At 45.3% G+C, this 24,607-nt stretch overlaps 1 protein-coding gene across 3 annotated transcripts in view; it reads right to left on the bottom strand.

Annotated features, from left to right (window-relative positions):
* The window catches only part of STAB1 (stabilin 1), a 154,092-nt gene that overhangs the window by 94,982 nt on the left and 34,503 nt on the right, over positions 1–24,607 (bottom strand). For all 3 annotated transcript variants that reach the window (XM_054976233.1, XM_054976232.1, XM_054976231.1), the window contains exons 13-16: positions 23,426–23,578; positions 15,170–15,232; positions 8,384–8,497; positions 1,063–1,116 (exon numbers count right to left, since the gene is read on the bottom strand). In XM_054976233.1, the coding sequence (XP_054832208.1) occupies positions 1,063–1,116; positions 8,384–8,497; positions 15,170–15,232; positions 23,426–23,578 (384 nt within the window). The remainder of the gene's footprint in view (positions 1–1,062; positions 1,117–8,383; positions 8,498–15,169; positions 15,233–23,425; positions 23,579–24,607) is intronic.

Here is a 24,607-nt window from a genome sequence, read left to right as displayed (position 1 = left end):
AAAGCACTGGAAACCACCAAAACAGCCCAGAACACAGTCCTCCCTCTAAATCACCAACCATTGAGTTTTGCCTCAGTTATATGACATTCACAGTCAACAGCAATGGACCCTGAAGAAGGTATTTGCGACAAGTCTCATGTGGGCTTTATTAAGGCTGCCTCCCCTCCACCTGTTCACAGCCAGCTCTAGCTAATGGTTACGGCTCCCAGCAGACTATAATTAAAAGATGATGTTTGAGTGTTAGGCTTTCTCCCCATCCTGGATGGACATCTTCAGCATTTCCTCCCCAAACCTGTTTTTCAATAAATCCATGGGCTGAAGGTTTCATATTACACCCTAAATGAAAGACTTTCCCACAGAGAAAAAGAATTTCATCCAGTTATTAAAGTAGCTATTGGTAAGTTCCAAATAAGCCAGTGACAGACAGAGGGCACATGGGCCCCTTTAGAAGGGAAAGGACTGAGAGATACATGTTTTCTGTCATTTCAACAGAACTTCCTGTTACAACACTGCCTATATCACTGTTGGACTCCATCGGACTTCAGGATTGACAATTATAATCTCTCTCTCTCTCTGTCATGCACTCCTCATCCTGTTCATCCCCTTGACCTGTCTGAGTGGTGCTCTCTGGCTGGTATTGGGTGGGTACTGGGCAAGGATCGAATAGTAATGGAGAGTAGCATGCTTCCTTCAACTGAGCTTGCAGTATAGGTATGAGGTCCGACTAGAGAAAGGGGCACAGTCACCCAGACACATGTCTAGAGTACCCATGTATTCTGGCCACATTTATACTGTGTTTACACATGACTTTAATTCTTTATGAAACTTTTGTAGGCTACACATATGACTGAAACAGTGCTAGCATTTCAAGGCATTTCTCAGGCACAGCAAACTAAATGCAAGCAACTTTAAAATATTCCTTGTTGCCCCTATTGGTGTTGCCGACTGAAGGAATATCAAGGAAGTCATTTGATCATCCATTCATTAATTGCAGATGCAGCCAAATGAACCCCATAAACAGGAAACAGAGAACCCCATAAACAGGAAATAGAGAAGCCTTACCGCTGCGCCTGTGTAGATATGGTATTTCACAAGTTCCTGAAGCTTGTTTATTCCCTAAAGCAAGAAAAAGCAATTTCATAGACATTTTGCAAAACTACAATAATGGGTACTGCTGATGCTGACTGAAAACATAAATGCTTGTGTAACCCCTGTGAGGTTAATTGGTTTAGCCCAGTGGGGTGGAGTCAGAAGCTAGAGGCAGGCTGCTGAGGAGGAGGCTGTTTGCTGGGGAGCTTAATAAATTATAAGCTCTTATCACCTTGAATAAGGTAATCAAATGTTGTATGTAAAATATGATTTAAAGTGGTGTTTGTGTATTGTGTGTAGTTGGTGTTACTGGGGATGTATTATTTTTTGCAGGGCTATAATTCCCAACAAGAAGCCTGAAGCCTGGGTACAGCTGCTTCAAATGGATGAGAGAGGACTCATCATCACTTCTTGGATGTGGAACTGTTCGCCTTTTCAAGGACATTGTTGATTTGGAGGTGTGTTTTTTTTTTGTATTGTTGCACTTAAGAGTTAATTTTTGTTAAAGTTGTATTTTATTAATTGTTAAAAAGTTTAAAATTTTGTAAAAGTTGCTTTCTAAGCCCCATAGAACCCATGAAAAGAGAAGTTACACTTGCGCATATACATTATTCTTCAAATCATACATTTGGAACCAGAATTTTTGTCAGACACCAAAGGATAGAAAATAGTTTGCAAAGAAATGCCAAGAACAACTTTGCATCATAAACATTTCCAAGTTCTACATACTAGGAAACTGACATTTGCGCATAGGCAGGTTTTTTAAAAAAACAAATGCTCCAAGCAGGCATTCTTTTCATACCTTCCTTGTATTTTTGAAAGTCAGAATATCTGGAAGGACCAGGGTGACAAAGGTACAGAAAGAAGATATTGGACATGGAGAGTAAAAGAATAGTAAGATGACAAACCAGAAGGTAAAGAAAATATATTAGACCCAGAAAAGTCACTCTTTGACCTCTCAAGACCCTTTTTGATAACTTACAAGCATATCTGCTCAACTACAAGAGCTAAAGTCTTCCTTTTTCCCTAGATTCCCCCCCTCCCCAGAAGGCTGTATTTGGAACCATGTGCTACATAGCACAAAGGCAGATGTGTTGTGCAAGAAGACTTTTATACAGTACCATTCTCAAGAGATGCCTTCAGATACAGCAACAAACCATGGACTGTCATTACGAACAGCAGAATCTGGAAGTTGGAAGGCCGACTTACATGTTCCCTGCCCTCTCTTCCTCCCTTCTGCTCCTCACAAGGGTTTGGGAACTCAAGATATTCTTGGTTCACAGCAACCATAGTTCGTCAATATGTCCAAACCACAAATAATGTCTTGTTTCTTACCAGAAGCAAACTACAGTGCATTTGGATACCCCCGAGCTAAAAACAGACACAAATTTAGCTATTTCAGGGAGGCTCAGGAGTAGAGATGGGCACGAAAAGCAATACAAACTAAAAAAAGCCACGAACATCCCAATCTGCTGTTCATGAACAAGCTGTTTGTGAGGCCCCATTCTAAACAAACAGGTGGTCGTTGCAAGCCTCATTCATTGCTGTTAGTTGCTGTATGTCAAGCCAGACAATCTGGTACCTGCAATCAATTCCCTTGGCTACCGGAGGCAGGGACTGCCTGAACTCTGTCTGAACTCCTGCTGGTTCCCTGGAAACCCCAATCTAAGCCCAATTTAGCTTGATAGGCAGATTTTCCTTTCAGGTGTGGAGCTCCAAATTTGTTACAAGGAAGCAAAGAGCAATGGGGAGGGGGGCTCCCAGCTCTGGTTTTGCAGACAGTGAGGGAGAGACAGTTGCTGTTGGCATTTTGAGAGAGAGACAGGGAGAGTGCATTGGAGCTTGAATTTTCTTTGTGTGTTGGGATAGGGATCTACCTCTTCAAGTTCCAGGGCTGCTGCCAGGCTCTGGGGCCAAGCTATTATTTATTATTGGTACATTTCCTGCTGCCTGCTCAGGTAGGGTTTCTGGGAGTGGTGTGGCAGGGATCTTGATGGCTGGAGGAGAACTTGCTGGCCCCCATGAACAACAAACATGTTCGTGAACAGGTCATGTTTGTCAATGTTCATTGTTCGTTGTTGGCAAAGAACACCATGTTTGTTGGTTTTTTTCTGTTCATGCCCATGTCTACTCAGGAGTAACAAAAATTTATCTTCCAGAATTTTGAGGTTGTTTTGGGTTTGGGGGAGGCCAAGAGTAGGGAGGAAAGAAAAAAAGCTGCACCAAGGAAACAACCGGGGTTCTGGAATTCCAGAGGCCAGGTCTACTCCTATAGAAAATAATATCCTTTTGTAATTTAAAGGGATCAGGGACCACCAAAGAGCTAAGCAGACTTACAGCCAGTAGATGGGTCAATCTGCCCTTCAGAAGCCAGGTCTACCTTCCCTCACAAGTCTCTTTTAAGTTCAAAAGGAACCTACAAAATTGAAGGAGAGACTAAATGCTGAAATTACAAGAATGGAAATTCTGGAAGCGATACAGACTACAAAGGTGGGAAAGGCGCCAGGACCAGATGGACTTACAGCTAAATTTTATAAAGTAATGGTTGAGGATTTAAAACAATTGATGCAGAAAGTAATGAATGCAATATTGGAAGGACAAGAGATACCAGAAACATGGAATGAAGCAAATATTACATTGATACCAAAAGAAACTTTAGATTTAAGTAATGTGAAAAATTATAGACCGATATCATTAACAAATAATGACTATAAGATTTTTGCAAAGATATTAGCGGAAAGACTTAAAGGGTGGTTGATGGAATTTATAGTGGACGAACAAGCTGGCTTTCTGCCTGATAGGCAAATAAAAGACAATATAAGAATAGTACTGAATGCCATTGAATATTATGATAAGAATCCAAGTAAACAGGTTGGCTTTTTCTTTATGGATGCTGAAAAAGCGTTTGATAATTTGAATTGGGATTTTATGTTTGCCACAATGGAAAGAATGCAGATGGGAGAGAAATTTATGCAAGCAATTAAAGCAATATATAAAAATCAATTTGCAACAATAGTTGTTAACTCTGAGACAACGAAAAAATTGGAAATAAGAAAAGGAACGAGACAGGGATGTCCACTCTCCCCACTACTATTTGTAATGGTATTGGAAGTTCTACTTAGACAAATACGAGAAGATGATATGATAAAAGGATTGAAGACGGGAGGATTTTCATACAAAGTGAGAGCTTTTGCAGATGATGTGATGGTAATAATAGAAGATACGACTCAGAATATGTTAAAATTAATGGAAAAAATGAAAGAATTTGGAGATCTAGCAGGATTTTATATGACTAAAGATAAATCCAAAATATTATGTAAAAATATGACTAAACAACAGCAAGAATTGATGGAGAAGACGAAGTGTGAAGTGGTCCACAAAGTCAAATATTTAGGTATTGAATTGACAGCTAAAAATATTGATATATTTAAGAATAATTATGAAAAATTATGGCAACAAATAGATAGAGACATGGTGAAGTGGAATAAGTTGAATCTTTCATGGTTAGGGCGTATTGCTGTAATTAAGATGAATGTACTCCCAAGGATAATGTTTTTACTACAAACAATACCAATTGTTAAAGATAATAAGCAATTTGAAAAATGGCAAAGAAAGATTTTGAACTTTGTGTGGGCCGGGAAAAAACCTAGAGTGAAAATGAAGGCATTATATGATGCCAAAGAAAGAGGTGGATTTCAATTACCAAATTTAAAATTATATCATGAAGCTATATGTTTGGTCTGGCTGAAGGAATGGATGGTGCTGAAAAACTATAAGCTTTTGGCTCTAGAAGGATATAACAAGCGTTTTGGATGGCATGCTTATTTATGGTATGAAAAGTTGAAAGTAGATGCTATGTTTTTGCATCATTTTGTAAGACGAAGTCTATTTATGGTATGGACAAAATACAAGAAATACCTAGAAGAGCAAACACCAATGTGGATTATACTTGCAGAAGCTGTAAATCCAAAGATGGAATGTGCTGGGGAGGAGTGGCTGATGTATAAAGAAATTCTAGAAGTTAACCAGAATGTATATATTCTTAAAAATAATGAAGAATTACCATTTCAGTATGGTTGGTTTAAATATAGACAAATAAAAGATTTATATGATGTAGACCGTAGAAAAGTAGGTTTTAGGATGGTAAATTCGGAAATAGAAGAATGTTTACTCCAAGGGGGGGGGGAATGATATCTAAAGTATATAAGATTTTGTTGAAATGGTTTACAGAAGAGGAAGTTGTTAAAGTTCAAATGGTAAAATGGGCAATAAATTGTAATAAAGATATACCAGTGGAAGCTTGGGAGAAGTTGTGGAAAAATACAGTTAAAATTTCAGCATGTACCACTGTAAGAGAGAATGTTTATAAAATGATGTATAGATGGTATTTGACACCAAAGAAGTTAGCCAACAGTAATAGCCAAATGTCAGATAAATGTTGGAAATGTAAGGAACACGAAGGTTCATTTTATCATATGTGGTGGACATGTGAGAAAGCTAAACAGTTCTGGGGAGAAATAATAGAACTTATGTCAGATGTTTTACAGAAAATTGTGAATAAATCCCCAGAACTGATGTTATTGTGTATGAACCTAGAAGAATTTGATAAAATGGGCAGAATAATGGTGTTTTATATGATTACTGCGGCTAGAATGTGTTATGCACAACTATGGAAGACTCAAGAAATACCATCAGTGGAAGATTGGATTTTGAAAGTAATGAATATGGCTGAAATGGACAAGTTAACAAGAAAGTTAAAAGAACAAGACACTTTGGACTATGTTATGAACTGGGAGAAATTTAAGAATTATATGGAAAAAAAGTGGGACATGAAAGGAAAAATGTGGTCTTTGGATAATGGTTAGAAGGGCAGAATAGATCTTTACTTGTTTGTAATTAGTGATGGAAATATGATAGTATATGTTCAGAAGAATACAGTAATATTGAAATAAATATTAGAGATATTTGGAATATGATAGATAGAGATGAGTATATTATGGTTATACTGTACTAAAGGTTAGCTTATGTTATATTATATAGTATATATTATAACGTAGAAATATTTAAGGTTATATAGCAGGAGATAGTGATTTAGTATAAATGAAGGGAATGGAAAGCTGTTGGAAGTCAACTGAAAAGGGGGGGAGGAAAGGGTGGGAATAATATAATGCGATGGTTGTTACAAAGTGTGTGTGGTGATTTATGTATATATTGACCCATCCAATAAAAATTCTTTAAAAAAACAAAAACAAAAGGAACTGAAAGATTGAACCAGGCCTGGATTTACTTGGTCATCATCAGCCCTGCTGGCAGCTCTAGGACTGTGTTGCAGGACTTCCAGTTACAGTCCCTGCAACTGGCACTGGAGGTGGCAGAGCCTGCCCAACAGCAAGAAAATGTTGAGTGAACTCCTGGACCCCTTTTACACTTACAGTTTAAAGCTTTATTTCTGAGCAGTAGCGGCAATTGCAATGGCTTCAGCTTGGCACCCGCTTCTTTCATACTGTTCCCAGCTGTTTCAGTCTTGTGTCTTGTGATTCCATTCAGACCCACTTGGAAGTCTCGGCTCAGTTTTGGGCTTTCAGGGCTTCGCAGTGCACATTACCTTTTTTTTTTTAACTTTGAGTATGCGTAGTTACGTTTCCATGTTACTACATCTTTTGACCAACAACTCCCCCATACCCACCCTTATGTCAACCACCCACCCCCACTCCACTGTTCCCAGCGGTAAGGCAGGACTTTCCTTTGCAGAAGTCCCTTTGGACCCATTCTGTAAGGGGAGAGGCAGTAAGGGGACACTTCCACTCCCCTGCCGTGCCTGACTGGCCCCCTGCTCCACCACAGCTCAACTGGGGTGGGTGCTCTCCTGTTCTGCAGCCCTCCCGAGCTGAGCAAGAGAGGCAAGCTGGAGCTGCAGTCGGCATTACAGCCCAGCCGCCATGCACCCGTGTGAGATGCCTCACTCCTGCCCACTCAGCCACCACCCTGCTGAGCACTGTCTGCCCACAACTCAGCCTGCAACTATAGTGCTCTGTGGATGGGGCCAGCGGTGGCAAGATCAGTGTGGCAGCGAGGAAGCTCAGAAGCAAGTGCTGGGAAAACCTGATGCTGCAATTCCCTCGCCACTGATCAGCTGCTCCACCTGCTCCTCCAACAGCTGAGCAATGGAGGCAGGCTGGAGCTGCAGCCCCAGTATCACAGGCCAGCCACCACACACCTATGCAAGATGCCTCGCTCCTGCCCACTCAGCTCCTGCCCACTGATCAGCTGTTGTTAAATGGTACCATATTAGCATTAACGTTGCAGCATGGCAACGTTACTGTTCTTTAGAAAACCAAAAAAAAAAAAGGCAGAAAAAGTAGTTGAGGAACTGTGGAGTGTGGGTGTGGTTAGATCAACACAGACCAATCAGCTCCCAAGGAAAAGCGGGGGGGGGGGGGGAGACAGAAGCAAAAAGGGGACTAAAGTGTTCACACTGGCATTAATCGAGCCAGCTGCAACTTGGCAGCAGCTTCAAAATAAAATTGTGGTATGTCTGTAAGGGGGAAATTGAGGATAACATGGAGAAAGAGGGGTACTGCGTCCCATGACTAGCTTGCAAGTGTGAAACCCCTGCGAACGTGGGACGCGAAACAGGTATGGAAATGCTTTAAAATACAAGTGTGAAAAGTACCCTGGACTCCTGTGAGGACTGGCTATCTCTAGCAAACAACTGTTTGCTGGAGACAGCTTCCTTTCTCGCCCTCCCTCTCTACTTTCCCACTCCTGCTGCAAGAAGAGGGGATGCACCCCAAATTTATTTTAATTTGGAGTGTTTTTTTTAAAGGAAGGATTTTCAGGTGTCAAAATTCCAGAACTCTAAAACTGTGTCCTAAAATAATTACAAAAATGAAAATAACCTGCCCTGAAATTTCTGCAGGCCTTTTAAAACTTCAAACCAAAATTAAAATGAAATATTTGAAGTGTGCTCTCTCTCCTAAACCATAGTTTCCAATGCTTGTTCTCATCTCATGGTAAGTTGTTATATCTGAAGTCAGCCAATATGTCTCTAACCTAATGGCCAATTCACATATTACAAAATTCCTTCATGGAAGAAAGTATATGATTGCCTGCAGCATACATGCAACCATGAAAATATAACAATCTACCTGTGCAGATAATGCTGTGCAGTTGCCTGCTAAATCCTTCAAAGAAATTTCTTGCCTCTTGTCAAGGCAAGTTAGACAGTGTGACAACATTTATCTCTTTGAATGCAAAAGCATTTTTTCAGCATACTTAGTTAAGATGGCCTCACCTCAGTGAAGAGATAAATTAACCTTCCATCTCTTAATTTATCCACTGCCTCATTACTTGGTACAAACACAGTGAAAGGTCCAGGACTATCCAGAAATGAAGGCAGACCACAGTTCTGTAAATATTAAGCACAGATCACTCTTGTTTAAAATCATGATAGATGAGCAAAATAAAAGACTTTGAATGTATGTTGTGATACACTTTGATGAGACAGACATGAATGACATTATGATCATTTCCCCATTTTTCAAGCAGCATAAAAGTGAATATACAGATCATGGTTGTTGTGGATTTTCCGGGCTGTATAGCTGTGGTCTTGGTATTGTAGTTCCTGACGTTTCGCCAGCAGCTGTGACTGGCATCTTCAGAGGTGTAGCACCAAAAGACAGAGATCTCTCAGTGTCACAGTGATATATAGATCATATCTATAAATAGATCCTGATCCAACTAAGTCTGTTTCCACACAGGTTATTTGTCCTAGATTCAATGTTGTTAGGAAGTGGGTATTTTCCTGCTTCCCTCAGAGTATATTCATATATTTTTCAGAGTTTCCCTTGGTTTTTTCTGGTCTTTTCCAAACCTGCTTTGCTGCAAAGTTTTGGGGATGATCACTGCAATGCTTGGATTACTGCTATGTGGGTAGGAAATTTTTGATTTCCCCAGTCCTGTCACAAGATTGGAATCCTTGGGGTATTTTGGGTACTCAGGATTAGACATGGGCACAATCCAAAAAAAAATACCGATCAAGCTGTTCATGGATCTGTGCTGGTGACGACCCCAGATCACCGATTCACTCTGATCAAGTCCTGTTTCTGATCTGGGATCTGGGATCAGAGGGGCGCCCCCCCCCACTTAGAGCAGATGGGGGAAAAGTTTTTAACCTGGCAACGAGCCGCCTCCCCTCAGGGAGGGGACATTTTCACACACACACACACACACACACACACACACACACACACACACACACACACACTTAGAACAGGGGGGGAGTTTTTAACCCGGTGACGAGCCACCTCCCCTCAGGGAGGGGATGTTTTCTCACACACACGCACGCACTTAGAGCAGAGGGGGGGGAGTTTTTAACCCGTCCCTGCCTCTCCAAATAGAGAGAGAGAGAGACACCCCGTCAACAAGTTTCAGCCAGCTTTTTTAAAAAAGCAGGGATAGAATCCATTCCTCCCCACCCGATTTTAAAAGCAAGCAGCCAGTCTTCCAAAAGCATATTTTAAACAGGAAGAAAGTAAAACCAGGATCCACACGGATCCTCGCAGATCCTATGGTTTTTTAAATAGGAAAAACACAAATGAAACATCAAATCACATGTCAACTTCTTGCAAAAAGCAGGCACTGGGGTGAGAAGCCAGGAGGAGAGAGAGATCTCTTTTCAGTGTTAACTGTGTCAACGCACTGAATGAACTCAGGAGAGGAGCGCAAAACAGCTTCAGTTGATAGCTGCTCTCAAAGCAAGGGGTTTTTGTTTTCATTCAGTGCATTGAAAGAGTTAACACTGAGAAGAGATCTCTTCTCAGTGTTAACTCTTTCAACACACTGAATGAACTCAGGAGGAGCGCAAAACAGCTTCTGCTGATAGCCGCACTCAAAGTTTTCTCTCTTTCTTAACCTCTTCCTCTCCTGCCTCTGTTGCCGGGGGAATAGGTTGTTGGCGCCTGAATGTCTAGCTTCTCGATCCTATCCTGATCGCCCCATCCAGCCCCGGTCCAGCCCCCTCCCGACCGCTGGATCGTTTGCCATGGAAGACAATGATCCACCAGGTCCCGATTGTGCAAATGCCATTATCGTGGGGTTTTTTTGATCGTAATGCAGATCGTGCCCATCTCTACTCAGGATGCACTTCTCTGGAAGCCTCGGGGTACTCTGGGTGTGCCTATGCAGGCTTGGACAGCCCTGCAATGGATAGAGCATTTCAGAAACCAGTGGAGAACAACAGAGGTTGGTGGGTGACTTCAGGAGAACATCAGAGGCAAACAGACGCTTTTGGTAGTCTCTGGAGAATATCAGAGTCCTGTGCTGAAGAACAGAGTGTCCTGGAGAGCAGATAGCATCTTGGGGTGTTCTGGGATTTCCTGAAAGCCTTGCAACACCATGGAACTGTCTCTAAGATAGTCCTCCAGATGCAGAGAATATCAAACGGCCTGGAGGTCTTGGAGTGCCACAGAATATTCCCCTTGGACAATCTGAAAGCCTGGGAAGGTCCTCAGAGTGGGGAATCTACTGGCCTTTGGGAACTGTTGGCAGTTGTTGGATGTTACAACAAGCCCTGAAGTGCTTGCCTTGTAGCATTTGGGCTACTGGCAGCTGCCTGGTAATACAACAAGCCCTGAAGTGGCCTTGCAAATCTGAGTTATATCAGGTGGTCTGGAGGCTTGTGGAGTTTGTTAAATTATTGTCCCTTAGTAATAATTACTGTTCCCTTAGATTATATTATAAATTACACCACCCTCATTTGTTTGTGGCCTTAACCTCTAAATTAATAAAATTAACTATAAAAAAATGTTCTGCTGCAAATTGGAATTGTTAGCATTCGGGACTGAACCATAATTGGATTGATTAGCCTAAGGGGGGTGGGGGTAAATAGGCCATTAAGATTAATTGTAGACTATATGGCTCAGAATTAGTACAGCTTGAAATTAGTGAACACCTAATGTTGGTTGGTCGAAAGAGTAGCAAGCCAGAGAGTAGTGGATAAGGAGAGTGGCTGGTGTCCTTCTAACCTGCGTTCCATCCTGAGATATGCTGGCTGTGGAGCTAGGATAATTAGCCCCCCCTTTGACACTGATGCTGTGCAATACCAGGTCCATAAATAATAAAACCAAAACACTGCAGGACTTTTTTTTGCAGTGAACGATATGGACCTAGTATGCATGACTGAAACCTAGGTGAGCCAGTTTGGTATAGTATTTAAGAGCGTGGGACTCTAATCTGGAGAGTCGAGTTTGATTCCCCACTCCTCCACTTGAAGCCAGCTGGGTGACCTTGGGCTAGTCACAGTTCTCTGGAGCTCTCTCAGCCCTATTCACCTCACAGGCTGTTTTGTTGTGGGGATAATAATGACATAGTTTGTAAACCGCTCTGAGTGGACATTAAGTTGTCCTGAAGGGCGGTATATAAATCAAATGTAAACATCATTATTTTTATTATTATAAACAGTCACCTTGGAAGATGGTTGTTGGGGGTTTTCCGGGCTGTATTGCCGTGGTCTTGGCATTGTAGTTCCTGACGTTTCGCCAGCAGCTGTGGCTGGCATCTTCAGAGGTGTAGCACCAAAAGACAGAGATCTCTCAGTCTGAGAGATCTCTGTCTTTTGGTGCTACACTTCTGAAGATGCCAGCCACAGCTGCTGGCGAAACGTCAGGAACTACAATGCCAAGACCACGGCAATACAGCCCGGAAAACCCCCAACAACCATCGTTCTCCGGCCGTGAAAGCCTTCGACAATACATCACCTTGGAAGGTTTCCAGTCCTCAGTCCTTCATCAGTCCCAAATGGGAGGCCGGGGTGTGTGTGGCAATTCTTACCGAAGTGTCTTTCTCTTTCAGGCGGCTCACTGCCCCTGAAATCTCTGGCATTGACTGTAGTGGGCCTAGTGTGGGGTGCTGAAGAGAGTTTGGCTATTTGTGTGGTGTACCAACCACCTAGTGCACTGGCAGATACCTGTCACGCCTGTTAGAGGTGGTGGCAAGGTGAGCCTTGGAGTACCCCAGACTAGTAGTGCTGGGGGATTTCAATGTCCACACTGATGCTGCTGCCTCCATACAGGCTGCAGAACTGGTGTCTTCCATGGCAGGACTGGGACTCTCCCAAATTGTATTGACCCCTACACACCAAGTGGGCCACATGCTGGATCTGATCTTTGGGATGGGGATTAATGTGGATCTGGAAGCAGTTGAACTGGTGCCATGGTCAGACCACTTGGTTTTGAAGGCTCCTGCAAGGGCGACAAGCTGATTTATGCTCGCCCATGGAGACTCATGGATCCAATTGGTTTCCAGAACGCTCTGTGGGATCCGATGCCCCCTGGTGGTTCATTAGATTAGCTTGTGGAGGACTGGCATGTCATGTACCCAGGGCTTCTGTGTTGAGTTATGGCCTTTTTCTCATCGTCTTGAATAATTTTTTTATAAAATCATTTTTTTAAAACTCTTGATTTTTAAAGGCAGTAAACATGTTTTAAAGTAGCCATTTTCAACAATGCAAAGACTGATGGAGACTTTCAATTTTCCCCCTCAAAATTCAAAGGCAGACAAAAAGTGCTTTTATCATGTCTGCCTCTCTTACAGATGAACACTCTCTAGAAGGTTCTCTTTCAAAATATGTGCATTATTGAGAAGTCCTTAGGATCTTATTTTCTCCTTGCATACAAAATGATCTTATTTAAACATTATCTTATTCTAAAAAAAAAATAGTGGAAAAGCATTAATTTTGAAAGGTTATTTTAGGAAAAAATTCCAAAAAGTTCACATATTCCATGAGGAAGTAATTGAATCACATTGCCTGAAAAAAATTATCAAAAAAGTCTACAATTCTATTACAATGACAGATATTAACAGGATCCTGACATCTATGAAAGCCGCTACCTGTATGCTTGATCCTTGCCCATCTTGGCTGTTAAAATCAGGCAAGGACCACATAAGTGAATCACTGAGGTCTATTGTAAATCAATCACTAACTCAGGGCATCGTCCCCCAGCTGCTCAAACAGGCGGTTATCCATCCACTAATTAAAAAAAACATCCCTAGACAAAAATGATGTGGCCAGTTATCACCCAGTCTCTAACCTGCCCTTTCTGGGCAAAGTAATTGAGAGAGCAGTAGCTGACCAACTCCAGATCTTCTTGGAAAACTCTAGCACTCTAGACCCTTTCCAGTTTGGATTCAGATCAAGACATGGGACAGAGACAGCACTAGTAGTGTTAGTAGATGATCTCTGTCTGAATATAAATAAAGGCCATGCCCCCTTATTGCTCCTCCTGGATCCATCTGCTGTCTTTGACACAGTAGACCATGCCATCCTGGTGAGGCATCTAAAGACAGAAGTGGGCATCAAAGGATATGCCCTGAACTGGTTTAAATTGTTTCTCATGGGACAGACCCAAAGGGCTGCTGTTCAAGATCAGCTGTCTCCAGAATGGGAGGTATCTTACAGAGTTCTTATCTCCCATGTTATTTAACCTCTATACAAAGACTTTAGGAGAACTCATTCACAGCTATGGAGTTGGATGTCACCAATATGCAGATGACACCCAACTCTATATCTCACTATCCAGGTCCCCTCAGGATGCAGTAGAAATCTTGGATCGCTGCCTAACAGCTGTAGTGAAATGGCCCAGAATACCTATGAGATCGCCTCCCTTCCTATGTTCTTTCATGGCAGCTTTGCTCATCTGAACAGGGTCTCCTGCAGGTGCCACCCTGAACATGGGCGAAATCAACAGCAGCCCATATACGGGCTTCCTCTGTAGTGGCCCCTACCCTGTGGAACGGCCTGCCTGAAAAGGTAGGGAGTAGACATGGGCATGAACCAAAAAAATTTAACGATCCAGCGGTTTGCGGTTCGGTGCCGACAACGATCCCAAAGTCACAAACCGCAACAAACATTTTCCGTTGCTGAACTGGTTCGCGGTTCGTGGGGCACGGAATGGACCCCGTGGCACTTAGAGAGCCCATATTCCCAGGGAGTGTTTTGCAGGCTCTCCTACAGCGATCATCCAAGTTTGGACAAGATTGCAAAAGGGATCTTGGAGTTATACCCTCTCCAATCCAAGGCCCCCAGGAAACTCCCACAAAAATCCAAGCTCAATTATACTTTCAGTCTCTGTCCCCAAAGGCTAGCAAGTGGCAAGCAAGAGCTCTGTCTCACTCCACTGCTCGCTGAAAGTGAAACCCAGCCTGGGAGCCCACGGCTATTTATAAGCACAGGTCCCATTGAGCAACGCAGGAGGTCTGTGTTTGGCCTTCAGAGCTGCCTGTCAGGGTTTGCAGGGATGAGATTGGAGTGCCCATGGCTACAGAACACCCCCTCCCCCCTCCGTCCCCTGGGTGTCTTCTCCCAACTTGTAACCGCTTTGCAGCTCTGTGGTTGGAAGGAAGACCTGCTGATCAAGGTAAGCTGGGCTTCCATTCGGGTTTCCAGGGCGACAGAAGAAGCGCAAACAGAGTTCAGGCATTCCCCTGGCTCCATTGCCAGGGGAATTGATTGCTGGCGCCTGAGTGTCTGGCTTCCTGAACCGCAGCTGAATGCACCGAACCAGACCTCTCCCGAATGCTGGTTCATTGGCCATGGACAATCATGAACCACCAGATCGCGATCGTGTGATTGCCAATTTTGTGGGTTTTTGAAGTTTGTAATGCGGTTTGTGCCCATCTCTAGTCAGGAGATCCCCCACTCTCTTAGATTTCTACAAATGATGCAAAACTGAATGATTCAAAAAGGCTTTGATCTTTCCCAAAACTTTGGAGCAAAGCAGGTTTGAGAAAGACTGGAGAACAACTGAAGAAAGCCCTGGAGGTGTACAATTGTATTATGATACTGTGCGGAATCAAGAAAAAAAGTATTTCTACTGAGTAACTGCATGAGTCTTGTCACATTGCTTTTAGTCTCCACTTTCTGTTAAAGCTTTTGATTTTTATAGGTATCTTCATTTGTTTTAAATAGGTAATGTTTAAAAACAAAAGCAGCATATAACTAACAACAACCAAAATTCCTCATAGAATGCCATGGTACTAACTTGGAAGTCATCTACCAAGACCACGGAGGAAACATTCTTACTTCTAAGATGGTTTCAAATCGGCTGGCAATTTCCAGAGAAGCAAGAATTTCTCCAATTGTTTTCTGCAAAAAGAAACAAGGTGGTATGAGAAACAGATAATTTGTAGGTAGAATCCAATTTCAGTTCTAGGCAATATATTATTAAAACATGTCTGTCTGTGTATGTAAATTAACATCTACAACTGAGCATGGGCAAGAGAGAACCATTTACCTAGCTCTGAGTTCTGAGGAATGGTGAGATGAATATCTGGTAGATAGATAGATAGATAGATAGATAGATAGATAGATAGATAGATAGATAGATAGATAGATAGATAGATAGATAGATAGATAGATAGATAGATAGATAGATAGATAGATAGATAGATAGATAGATAGATAGATAGATAGATAGATAGATAGATAGATAGATAGATAGATAGATAGATAGATAGATAGATAGATAGATAGATAGATAGATAGATAGATAGATAGATAGATAGATAGATAGATAGATAGATAGATAGATAGATAGATAGATAGATAGATAGTGTCACGGGCTGGGCCAGCCCAAGCAGGGTGGTTCAAGTCCAAACCTTAAAGCCAAAGTCAAAGGGGAGTTCCAAGAGCAAAAGCCAAGTCAAACCGGTGGTCAGAGCACGAGATAAAGCCAGGAGTGAGTCCAGAGTCCAAAAGCAAGGTCAGGCACAGTCCAAGGTCAGTCACCGATAGTGTCAGGTCCAAAAGCAGGCACGGGCAAGGTTCACGAAACACGGAGTGGTTGCAAGCAGTAGACACGTTGCTTCCACGCCCAGCAGTTCCTCCAGACTGGCTCTTATAGCCAGGCGTGGTTTTCAGCCAGCTGCTGGGGCTCTATCCTGTCACTACTCATCATCACTCTCCAGCAGCTGGCGTTGGCTTAAGAGGCGAGCACTGCGCCGTCTCTCCTGCAGTTCCAGTCTCTGGCGCTGCCTGCGGCGTTCCTTGGGCGTGGGTGAACCTGGGGGGGTGGAGGCTCTTGGCTGCGCTGCACCTGTAGAAGTCCCTGGCTGAGCTTCCTCTGTAGTATTGGAGCTTGAGGGTGCTGGTGCCTCAGCTGCTGGCTGTAAGCTCTGATCAGCCAGCAGCTGTTGCTCCTGATTGCTGGTTTCTGCTGAATCAGGGCTAGGGCTGGCTACACAGGGCTCCTCTTCTCCAGAGGAGTCCTGGCTGGCTACACGAGGCTCCTCTCCTCCAGAGGAGACCTCACTCTCAGACTGGGCCATGACACCATCCCCCCTCCCAAGGCCCCCCCTCTTCTGCGGCCCGGGCAGCCCCGGTTTCTGAGGATAGGCCCGATGGAACTGTCGGACTAGACGGGGGGCATGGATGTTCACGGCAGGCTCCCATGAGCGGTCTTCCGGCCCATACCCCTTCCAGTCCACCAAGTACTGTACTTGCCCCCGCCGGCGACGTGAGTCTAGGATCCGGGCAACCTCATATTCCTCTTGCCCCTCGATGGTAATCGGAGGCGGAGGGGGCGGTGGCCCGGGATGGTGCGGGTCCGGGGGTGAAGCCGGGACTAGAAGGGACCGGTGAAACACAGGATGGATCGGGAGGGTTCGTGGTAGTTGCAGGCGGTAGGCCACAGGGTTCACCTGGTCTGTGATCACAAAGGGTCCAAGGAACCGGGCATCTAGCTTTTTGGAGGGCCGTTGGCTGCGGATATGGCGGGTGGATAACCAGACCCGATCACCCACAGACAAGGGAACACCAGGTTGCCGTTTCCGATCCGCAGCCTCCTTGTAGCTTCCCTTGGCAAGCTGGAGTTGTTCCCGCAACAGCTCATGCATGGATTGGAGTTCCTGGAGGCGATCATCAGCGGCTGGAATTCCCGACAATGGTGCTGTGCTAGGGAAGAAACGAGGGTGGTGGCCATAGTTTGCCATGAAGGGGGTCTGCTGGGTGGAGGAGTGCACTGCATTGTTATATGCGAACTCGGCCAAAGGCAGTAGAGCTAGCCAGTCATCCTGTTGATGGTTTGTGTAGCATCTCAGATATTGCTCCAGGGTTGCATTGGTGCGCTCTGTCTGCCCGTCAGATTGGGGGTGGTGTGCTGAGGATAAGTGGACTTGGGTGCCAAGAAGGGAGTGCAGGGCCTGCCAGAACCGAGAGGTGAATTGAACTCCCCGATCAGAAATTATATGATCCGGACGCCCATGGAGTCGAAAGATGTGCTGAAGGTACAGGTGTGCCGTTTCCTGAGCAGTGGGGGGTCCAGAACAGGGAACGAAGTGGGCCATCTTTGTGAACAAGTCCACCACCACTAGGATGCAGGTGTGGCCTTTGGAGCAGGGCAGGTCTGTAATGAAATCCATGGAAATAGTCCTCCATGGCCCAGTGGGTGTGGGGAGTGGATGCAGGAGACCAGAAGGTTTGCCGGGGACGTCTTTGGCCCGTCTACACGTTTCACAGGCTGCCACATACCGGGCCACATCCGATTGCACCCGGGGCCACCAGAAGTCACGGGTCAAGAGATGAATTGTCTTGTGGCGGCCGAAGTGCCCGGCAGGTCTAGAATCGTGGACCAGCTGCAGTACCTTTGTTCGTAGAGAGCCTGGGGGTACATAAATCCGGCCTCGGTGGGTCAGTAGCCCCTCTTCCTCTGCAAATCCCTCTGCCTGGGGATGGGGAGATCCCCGGACGTTCTGGAGGTACTTCTGGGCAACGGGGTCCAGCAGCTGTTGAGTCTGTATCTCCTCCACCAGCCCCGGAGGGGGTTGCGTGGCGGCGAAAGTTTCTGGAGCCAGGATGGTCATTGGAGGTTGTTCCAGGTCGGGGGATGTGTTGTACTCTGGCTTTCGGGACAGAGCATCGGCCTTCTTATTCTGGGAGCTGGGAACATAGGTGATCCTGAAATCAAAACGGGAAAAGAACAACGACCAGCGGATCTGTCTCTGGTTGAGACGGCGGGCAGTTTGGAGGTGTTCGAGGTTCCGGTGGTCAGTGAGCACTTGGACTGGGTACCGAGCCCCCTCCAGATGATGCCGCCAAACCTCAAAGGCTGCCTTTATTGCCAGCAGCTCCCGCTCCCAGATGGTGTAGTTCCTTTCAGCGGGGGTCAGCTGGCGAGAGTAGTAGGCGCAAGGCTGTGGAGAGCTAGAGGGGGTTGCCCGTTGTGAGAGCACCGCTCCAATGGCGGTGCTGGAGGCATCTGCTTCAACTAGAAAGGGTAGCTGGGGATCCGGGTATCGAAGGACTGGTTGCGTGACGAAGCGTGTCTTCAGGGTCAGGAATGCCTCGCTGGCTTCCGGTGTCCAACGGAAAGGTTCTCGAGGCCGGAGAAGTCGAGTGAGAGGGACGGCTATGGATGCAAACTGGGGGATGAATTGCCGGTAGTAATTGGCAAACCCCAGAAATCGCTGCACATCCTTCCGAGAACGGGGGGCTTGCCAAGTCTGTACAGCCTCGACTTTAGCTGGGTCCATTTGGATTCCGTGGGGTGATAGCACATGGCCAAGGAATTCCACGGTAGGCCGGTGAAATGCACACTTTTCCAGTTTGGCGAATAGGCCATGCTGCCGGAGTCTTTGCAGCACCGTCCGCACATGCCGAGTATGTTGCGACGCATCACGTGAATAGATTAATATGTCATCCAGGTAAACAATGACAAACTGATCCAGGATATCTCGAAAGATGTCGTTCATCAGTCTCTGGAACACAGCTGGTGCGTTAGTCAGGCCAAAGGGCATTACCCGGTACTCGTATTGTCCATATCTGGTACTGAAGGCGGTCTTCCATTCATCGCCTTCTCGGATACGCACCAGGTTGTAGGCTCCCCGAAGATCCAGCTTGGTGTAGATCTGGGCTCCCTTGACTTGCTCCAAGAGGTCGGAGATCAGAGGCAGTGGGTACCGGTCGCGAACGGTGATCTTGTTCAGGGCCCGGTAATCATTGCACAGCCGGAGTTCTCCACTTTTCTTTTTGACGAAGAGGACTGGGGCAGAGGTAGGCGAGGTAGAGGGCCGGATGAACCCTCGCTGCAGATTGGTGGTGAGGAAGTCCCGGAGTGCAGCCAACTCAGGCTCTGATAACGAGTACAGGCGTCCCACTGGCAGGGGGACTCCAGGAATCAAGTCTATGGCACAATCATATGGCCGATGAGGGGGAAGTTGGTCTGCTCCCTTTTCCTCAAACACATCTTCAAACTCTGCGTATTCCTCTGGCATCACAGAGGCCTCCTGTACAGCGGCTGCAATGGGACCTGGGCATTGATTTTCGTGTGGGCATGGGTCCCGGAAGCAGAGGTCCAACTGGCCCCACCGGATAACCGGGTCATGGCAGCAAAGCCAGGAAAGTCCCAAGACCAGCGGGAACTGAGGGATGCCTACCACATCAAAGCAGAGCCGTTCACGGTGCTGCTGGATCTGCAAGAGGAGGTCCTGGGTCTCCTCGACCACGGGCCCAGAACGTAGCGGTCACCCATCAATGGCCTCAACTACGGTGGGGGTCTTTTTTGCCCGCAAGGGAATTCGGTGCTGTGCGGCAAACTTGGCGTCCATGAAGCAGCGGGATGCCCCTGAGTCTATCATGGCATACACAAATAGCCATCGGCCATCAGGCAGGCACAGCTTTACTGGCACCAGGAAGGGTTCAGGAGGAACACTGGAGGCATTGGCCGTTCCCACAAGTTGTTTAGTGGGAGTCTGCTCCTGGACTATAGCTCGGGTCCTTCTTTTGGCAGGGCACCCATCGGCAAAATGGCCCACCCCACCACAGTACCAGCAGAGGTTGTGGGCATGACGCCTCGCCTTTTCCTCTGGAGGCAGGTGGGTAGAAGGCATGTTCAATGGTGTGGGTTCCGCTGTCCTTTCAGGCAAGGTCTGGGGCGGGGGTGGCTGGCGTAGCGCACATGCTTGCCGCCGGCTCTCCAGTCGTCCATCAATACGGAGGCATAGGAGAATGAGCGCTTGCAGCCCTCCTGGTCGTTCAGATCGAGCCACTTCATCCAATACTGCGTCAGACAGTCCTTCCAGGTACTGGTCGACTAAGGCTGCTTCGTTCCAGTCCAAGTCCTGAGCCAGTAGCTGGAATTCAGTGGTATATTGGGCCACAGTCCCATCTCCCTGGGTGAGGGCACGTATTTTCTGGTTTGCTTTCACAGCTTTCAGTGGGTTTGCAAAGGCGGCGGTAATGTGAGCCACAAAGCTTGGAAAATCCCCCAGCAAAGGGGATTTGGCCAGTAACAAGGGTGTGGCCCATCTTGCTGCCTGCCCCTTTAACAGGCTGAGGATGAAGCCGACTTTGACTTGATCTGTGGGGAAGTCTCTAGCCCGGAGTTCAATATATAGCTGGCACTGGGCGAGAAATGCTGGGAATTCTTCCACATTGCCCTCAAAACTGTCAGGAGGCTTCACTGGGCATTTTGCAGGCAGAGGTGCAGCAGGGGCGGCAAGGAGAGTAGCAATCTGCTGCTGCAAAGTCACCAGTGCTTGGGTTAGTTGTAGTACCTGGTCCTGCAGCATTGCCAGGCTCCCTGGGGTGGGTGTTGCCATGTCCATGCCAGGGAGTTTTGGGTGGAAGCAATCTGTCACGGGCTGGGCCAGCCCAAGCAGGGTGGTTCAAGTCCAAACCTTAAAGCCAAAGTCAAAGGGGAGTTCCAAGAGCAAAAGCCAAGTCAAACCGGTGGTCAGAGCACGAGATAAAGCCAGGAGTGAGTCCAGAGTCCAAAAGCAAGGTCAGGCACAGTCCAAGGTCAGTCACCGATAGTGTCAGGTCCAAAAGCAGGCACGGGCAAGGTTCACGAAACACGGAGTGGTTGCAAGCAGTAGACACGTTGCTTCCACGCCCAGCAGTTCCTCCAGACTGGCTCTTATAGCCAGGCGTGGTTTTCAGCCAGCTGCTGGGGCTCTATCCTGTCACTACTCATCATCACTCTCCAGCAGCTGGCGTTGGCTTAAGAGGCGAGCACTGCGCCGTCTCTCCTGCAGTTCCAGTCTCTGGCGCTGCCTGCGGCGTTCCTTGGGCGTGGGTGAACCTGGGGGGGTGGAGGCTCTTGGCTGCGCTGCACCTGTAGAAGTCCCTGGCTGAGCTTCCTCTGTAGTATTGGAGCTTGAGGGTGCTGGTGCCTCAGCTGCTGGCTGTAAGCTCTGATCAGCCAGCAGCTGTTGCTCCTGATTGCTGGTTTCTGCTGAATCAGGGCTAGGGCTGGCTACACAGGGCTCCTCTTCTCCAGAGGAGTCCTGGCTGGCTACACGAGGCTCCTCTCCTCCAGAGGAGACCTCACTCTCAGACTGGGCCATGACAGATAGATAGATAGATAGATAGATAGATAGATAGATAGATAGATAGATAGATAGATAGATAGATAGATAGATAGATAGATAGATAGATAGATAGATAGATAGATAGATAGATAGATAGATAGATACTCTTCCTTTCACTTCAGTCCATGACCAAGTAAATGTTATTGTACAGTGTTATGTTATGGAGAAATCTGTTGTTAGAATTGCTGCCTTTGGGGGAGGGCTATAGCTCAAAGCAGCCATGAGGGGAAGGAAAACCCAACAGAGGCCACAAAGCTAAGGAAGATGCTTTTAAACCTTGCACCCTTTGTCCTTTTTCATTTTAAATTGCTCCTAACACTACTATTTGCCCATGGGAAAGAATATAGATACCATATGGGTGTGTATACTTTCACTCCACTAGAGTTGCCAAACCAACTCTGACTTGGGAAATTCTTGGATTTTAGAGGGTGGTGCTTGAGACGAAGAGCAAGGAGTTCAGCAGGGTTATAATGCCATAGGGTCTACCCTCTAAAGCTGCCATTTCTTCAATATGGTGCTAGGAAAATTATTATATAGCCATGCTTCATATAATATGATATGGGACTTTATAAAGAGGATCACCCAGTTAATATAACTATAAAATGTTCCTACCCAAGCCTGGGAAGTCAGAAGGAGGATGTGATTGCACCTGAAAAAGTAGATTTACGCTTCTTTACTTATAGCGTTCATTGCTGAAAATGGTAGGAAGAGAGATGTGCGCTTTTTGCTACTAGGGACTCCATGCATATTAAGGTTCATATGGAACTTCAATCATATTGTCAATCTATTTTCAGGCATTTAGATATTGGTTGAGGTTCAATTGAGAAAATTGTTTAATAGCAGAGCTCTTGGGCTGCTTTCACATGGAGAATTCCCTCCATTTCAGCTATCCAATTTATGAGATTCTTTTTCCTTTTTCAGCATGATGTTGTCCACCATTCATGTACAAATTATGAGCAGCCTGTTCCTTCCACAAAAAATCCACTTTATTTTAAACCTGTGAAAAACTGGTGTTTCGGTAGCAGGACTTTTTTGGCACAACCAGTTTCTTGTGTCTGAAAGGGAAACTCTGCCTTATGTTGAATGAAAGGAAATAATCCTTTCCTCCCTCTGTATTTTGTCAGTGAACTGCCCTGTGGTTGCTGGGAAATTCACACACAGACACACACACACAGAAACAGCCTGACATTGCTGGCACCAATTAAAAAAAAATCGGGGGGGGGGATCAGATCAGAGCCATGACATAGAGCCATTTCAACAGTCCAGTGCTATTGTTCCAGCCCTCTGCAAGTATCAGTGAAATCTGTGGTTGCCTGTTCTCCTAATCCTTCATGATTTGTCCTGATACTTCAAGACTTCAAAATTTCAAATCTTTTTCTAAAAAATAATTAAAGTACACAGATACAACGTAATTGCAGGACATCTGTAAAGTGCTATTTAGTCAATTACTCTTTTCATTGTTGATGATCAAAAGGGGTCAGTCTCTTGCAATAATTGCAGGAGTTCCCCACTCCTCAGCCAGTCTTTTAAATGGGGCAAGGAGATAATTCTGCAGTGCCTGGCAAATGCATGAAGATGTTTTAAAAAGTTGTAGTATTGCACTATTTCTCCGCAGTGCTACACATGTATCCCAAAATAAAAAAATATTAAAACAGGATGGGCAGAGAATCCTGACAGTCACTTGAGAACACAGCAGTGGGGTGGGGTTTTTTCACAAGTATCATGTGTGAAAGGGAAACCATGCTAACAATAGAGAGAAAAGGGATAACTCTCTGTCATCTTGAATCTATGTGATCTCACACATGATCACACCAGCAACCTGCTTAACCATGGGAAAACAACCCAGGTGAAGAAGCAGCCTTGGAGCTAACTGGGACAGAAGTCTGAATATGCCCATTAGCTGAAAGATATTTAATTAAAAGTGTTTCCCACCAAATCCTTTTTCTAAAAGCAAACTGAGCTCTCAACATACCTGAGGGTTTCCAAGGTTTTCCAGTGAAGGTATTTTCCTTAGAGTGTTGCTGTTGACAATATGAATAATCCCATTAGCAGCTGGAAAGTTTGGATCCATGACAGTATTCATTTCTCCTGGGACATCTGAATAACTATAGTGCTTGCTTTGAATCTAAGAAAGTAATAGAGCATTGTTATATGGTAAAAGCTTTAATGTGATAGAAACCCAGCTTATCTGACAGATTGGGTCACTTGGTCTTGTTGGTAGTAGCATGATTGCTTTGACTCCATGCAAACACAGATGAAAACATTCTTGTCCACAAAACACAACACTAAATATAAAACTATATGAGGAAGTGAAAAAATGGGGAACAACTGATGAACTGTGGCATTTGCCTTAAGAAATTTTATGGAACTGGATATTTCTTTCACAAGGAATACATGATGAGGAAATGATAAACATTTGTGACTATACAGAGAAAAAACAGCAATATATAGCTCAATTCTAAAAAAGTTACACTTTCTAAGTTCATTTGTTACTGGAATTGGTCTCCTTGTGAGTAGTGGGGAATTAGCAGCAAGGAGAAGGCTTTGCGAGAGGGGTAACAAGCAGGATACTCCACCAATTTTTACAGGGTCCCTTCCCCAAGGAAACTGACAAGATGGGTGTTCTTTGAAATAAAGAGTAGTTTTTATTTAAAGAGGAAAACTCACACACACAAGAGACAAATAAACGGTTCACACAAGCACACCAGAGTCCTAGGAAATTAGCCAGAGGTTGGGGATTTGGGATATAGTTACCAACGGAGGAATAGTGTAGTCCATGGAGGAAGATGGTTTCAAACGTCCTGTGTCTTTTGCCAGAGAGAGAGCGACTCTAAGGGAGCAGTGCTAAGATTCAAAGTAGGTGCCCAACACAGTGCTCGATTTGATTGGGGCAGACCTAGGGTTCTTATAGGGCTGGATGTGCCCTGAGGCTGGAGAGTGACTTCAGCCATTAGGGCAAAGACCTTAATGGTTGTTTCCTGGGAAGGACAAGAGGTTTGAGTATCTTGATTGGTGCTGCTGGGGCATGACAAAGGAATTAGATTGGTTGCTCTTGGTGTCTTACAAAGAAACAGCAATTAATTAAATGTTCCTGGAGATGGCTGATGAATTTAGTTTTCATTAAATGTTCCCAGGAAGAGTTTTTAAACTTATC

Source organism: Eublepharis macularius, chromosome 4 (genome assembly GCF_028583425.1).
Source record: "Eublepharis macularius isolate TG4126 chromosome 4, MPM_Emac_v1.0, whole genome shotgun sequence".
Taxonomy (NCBI): Eukaryota; Metazoa; Chordata; class Lepidosauria; order Squamata; family Eublepharidae; genus Eublepharis; species Eublepharis macularius.
The sequence above is the reverse complement of the archived record's forward strand: the minus strand, read 5'-3'. Positions and strand labels throughout refer to the sequence as shown.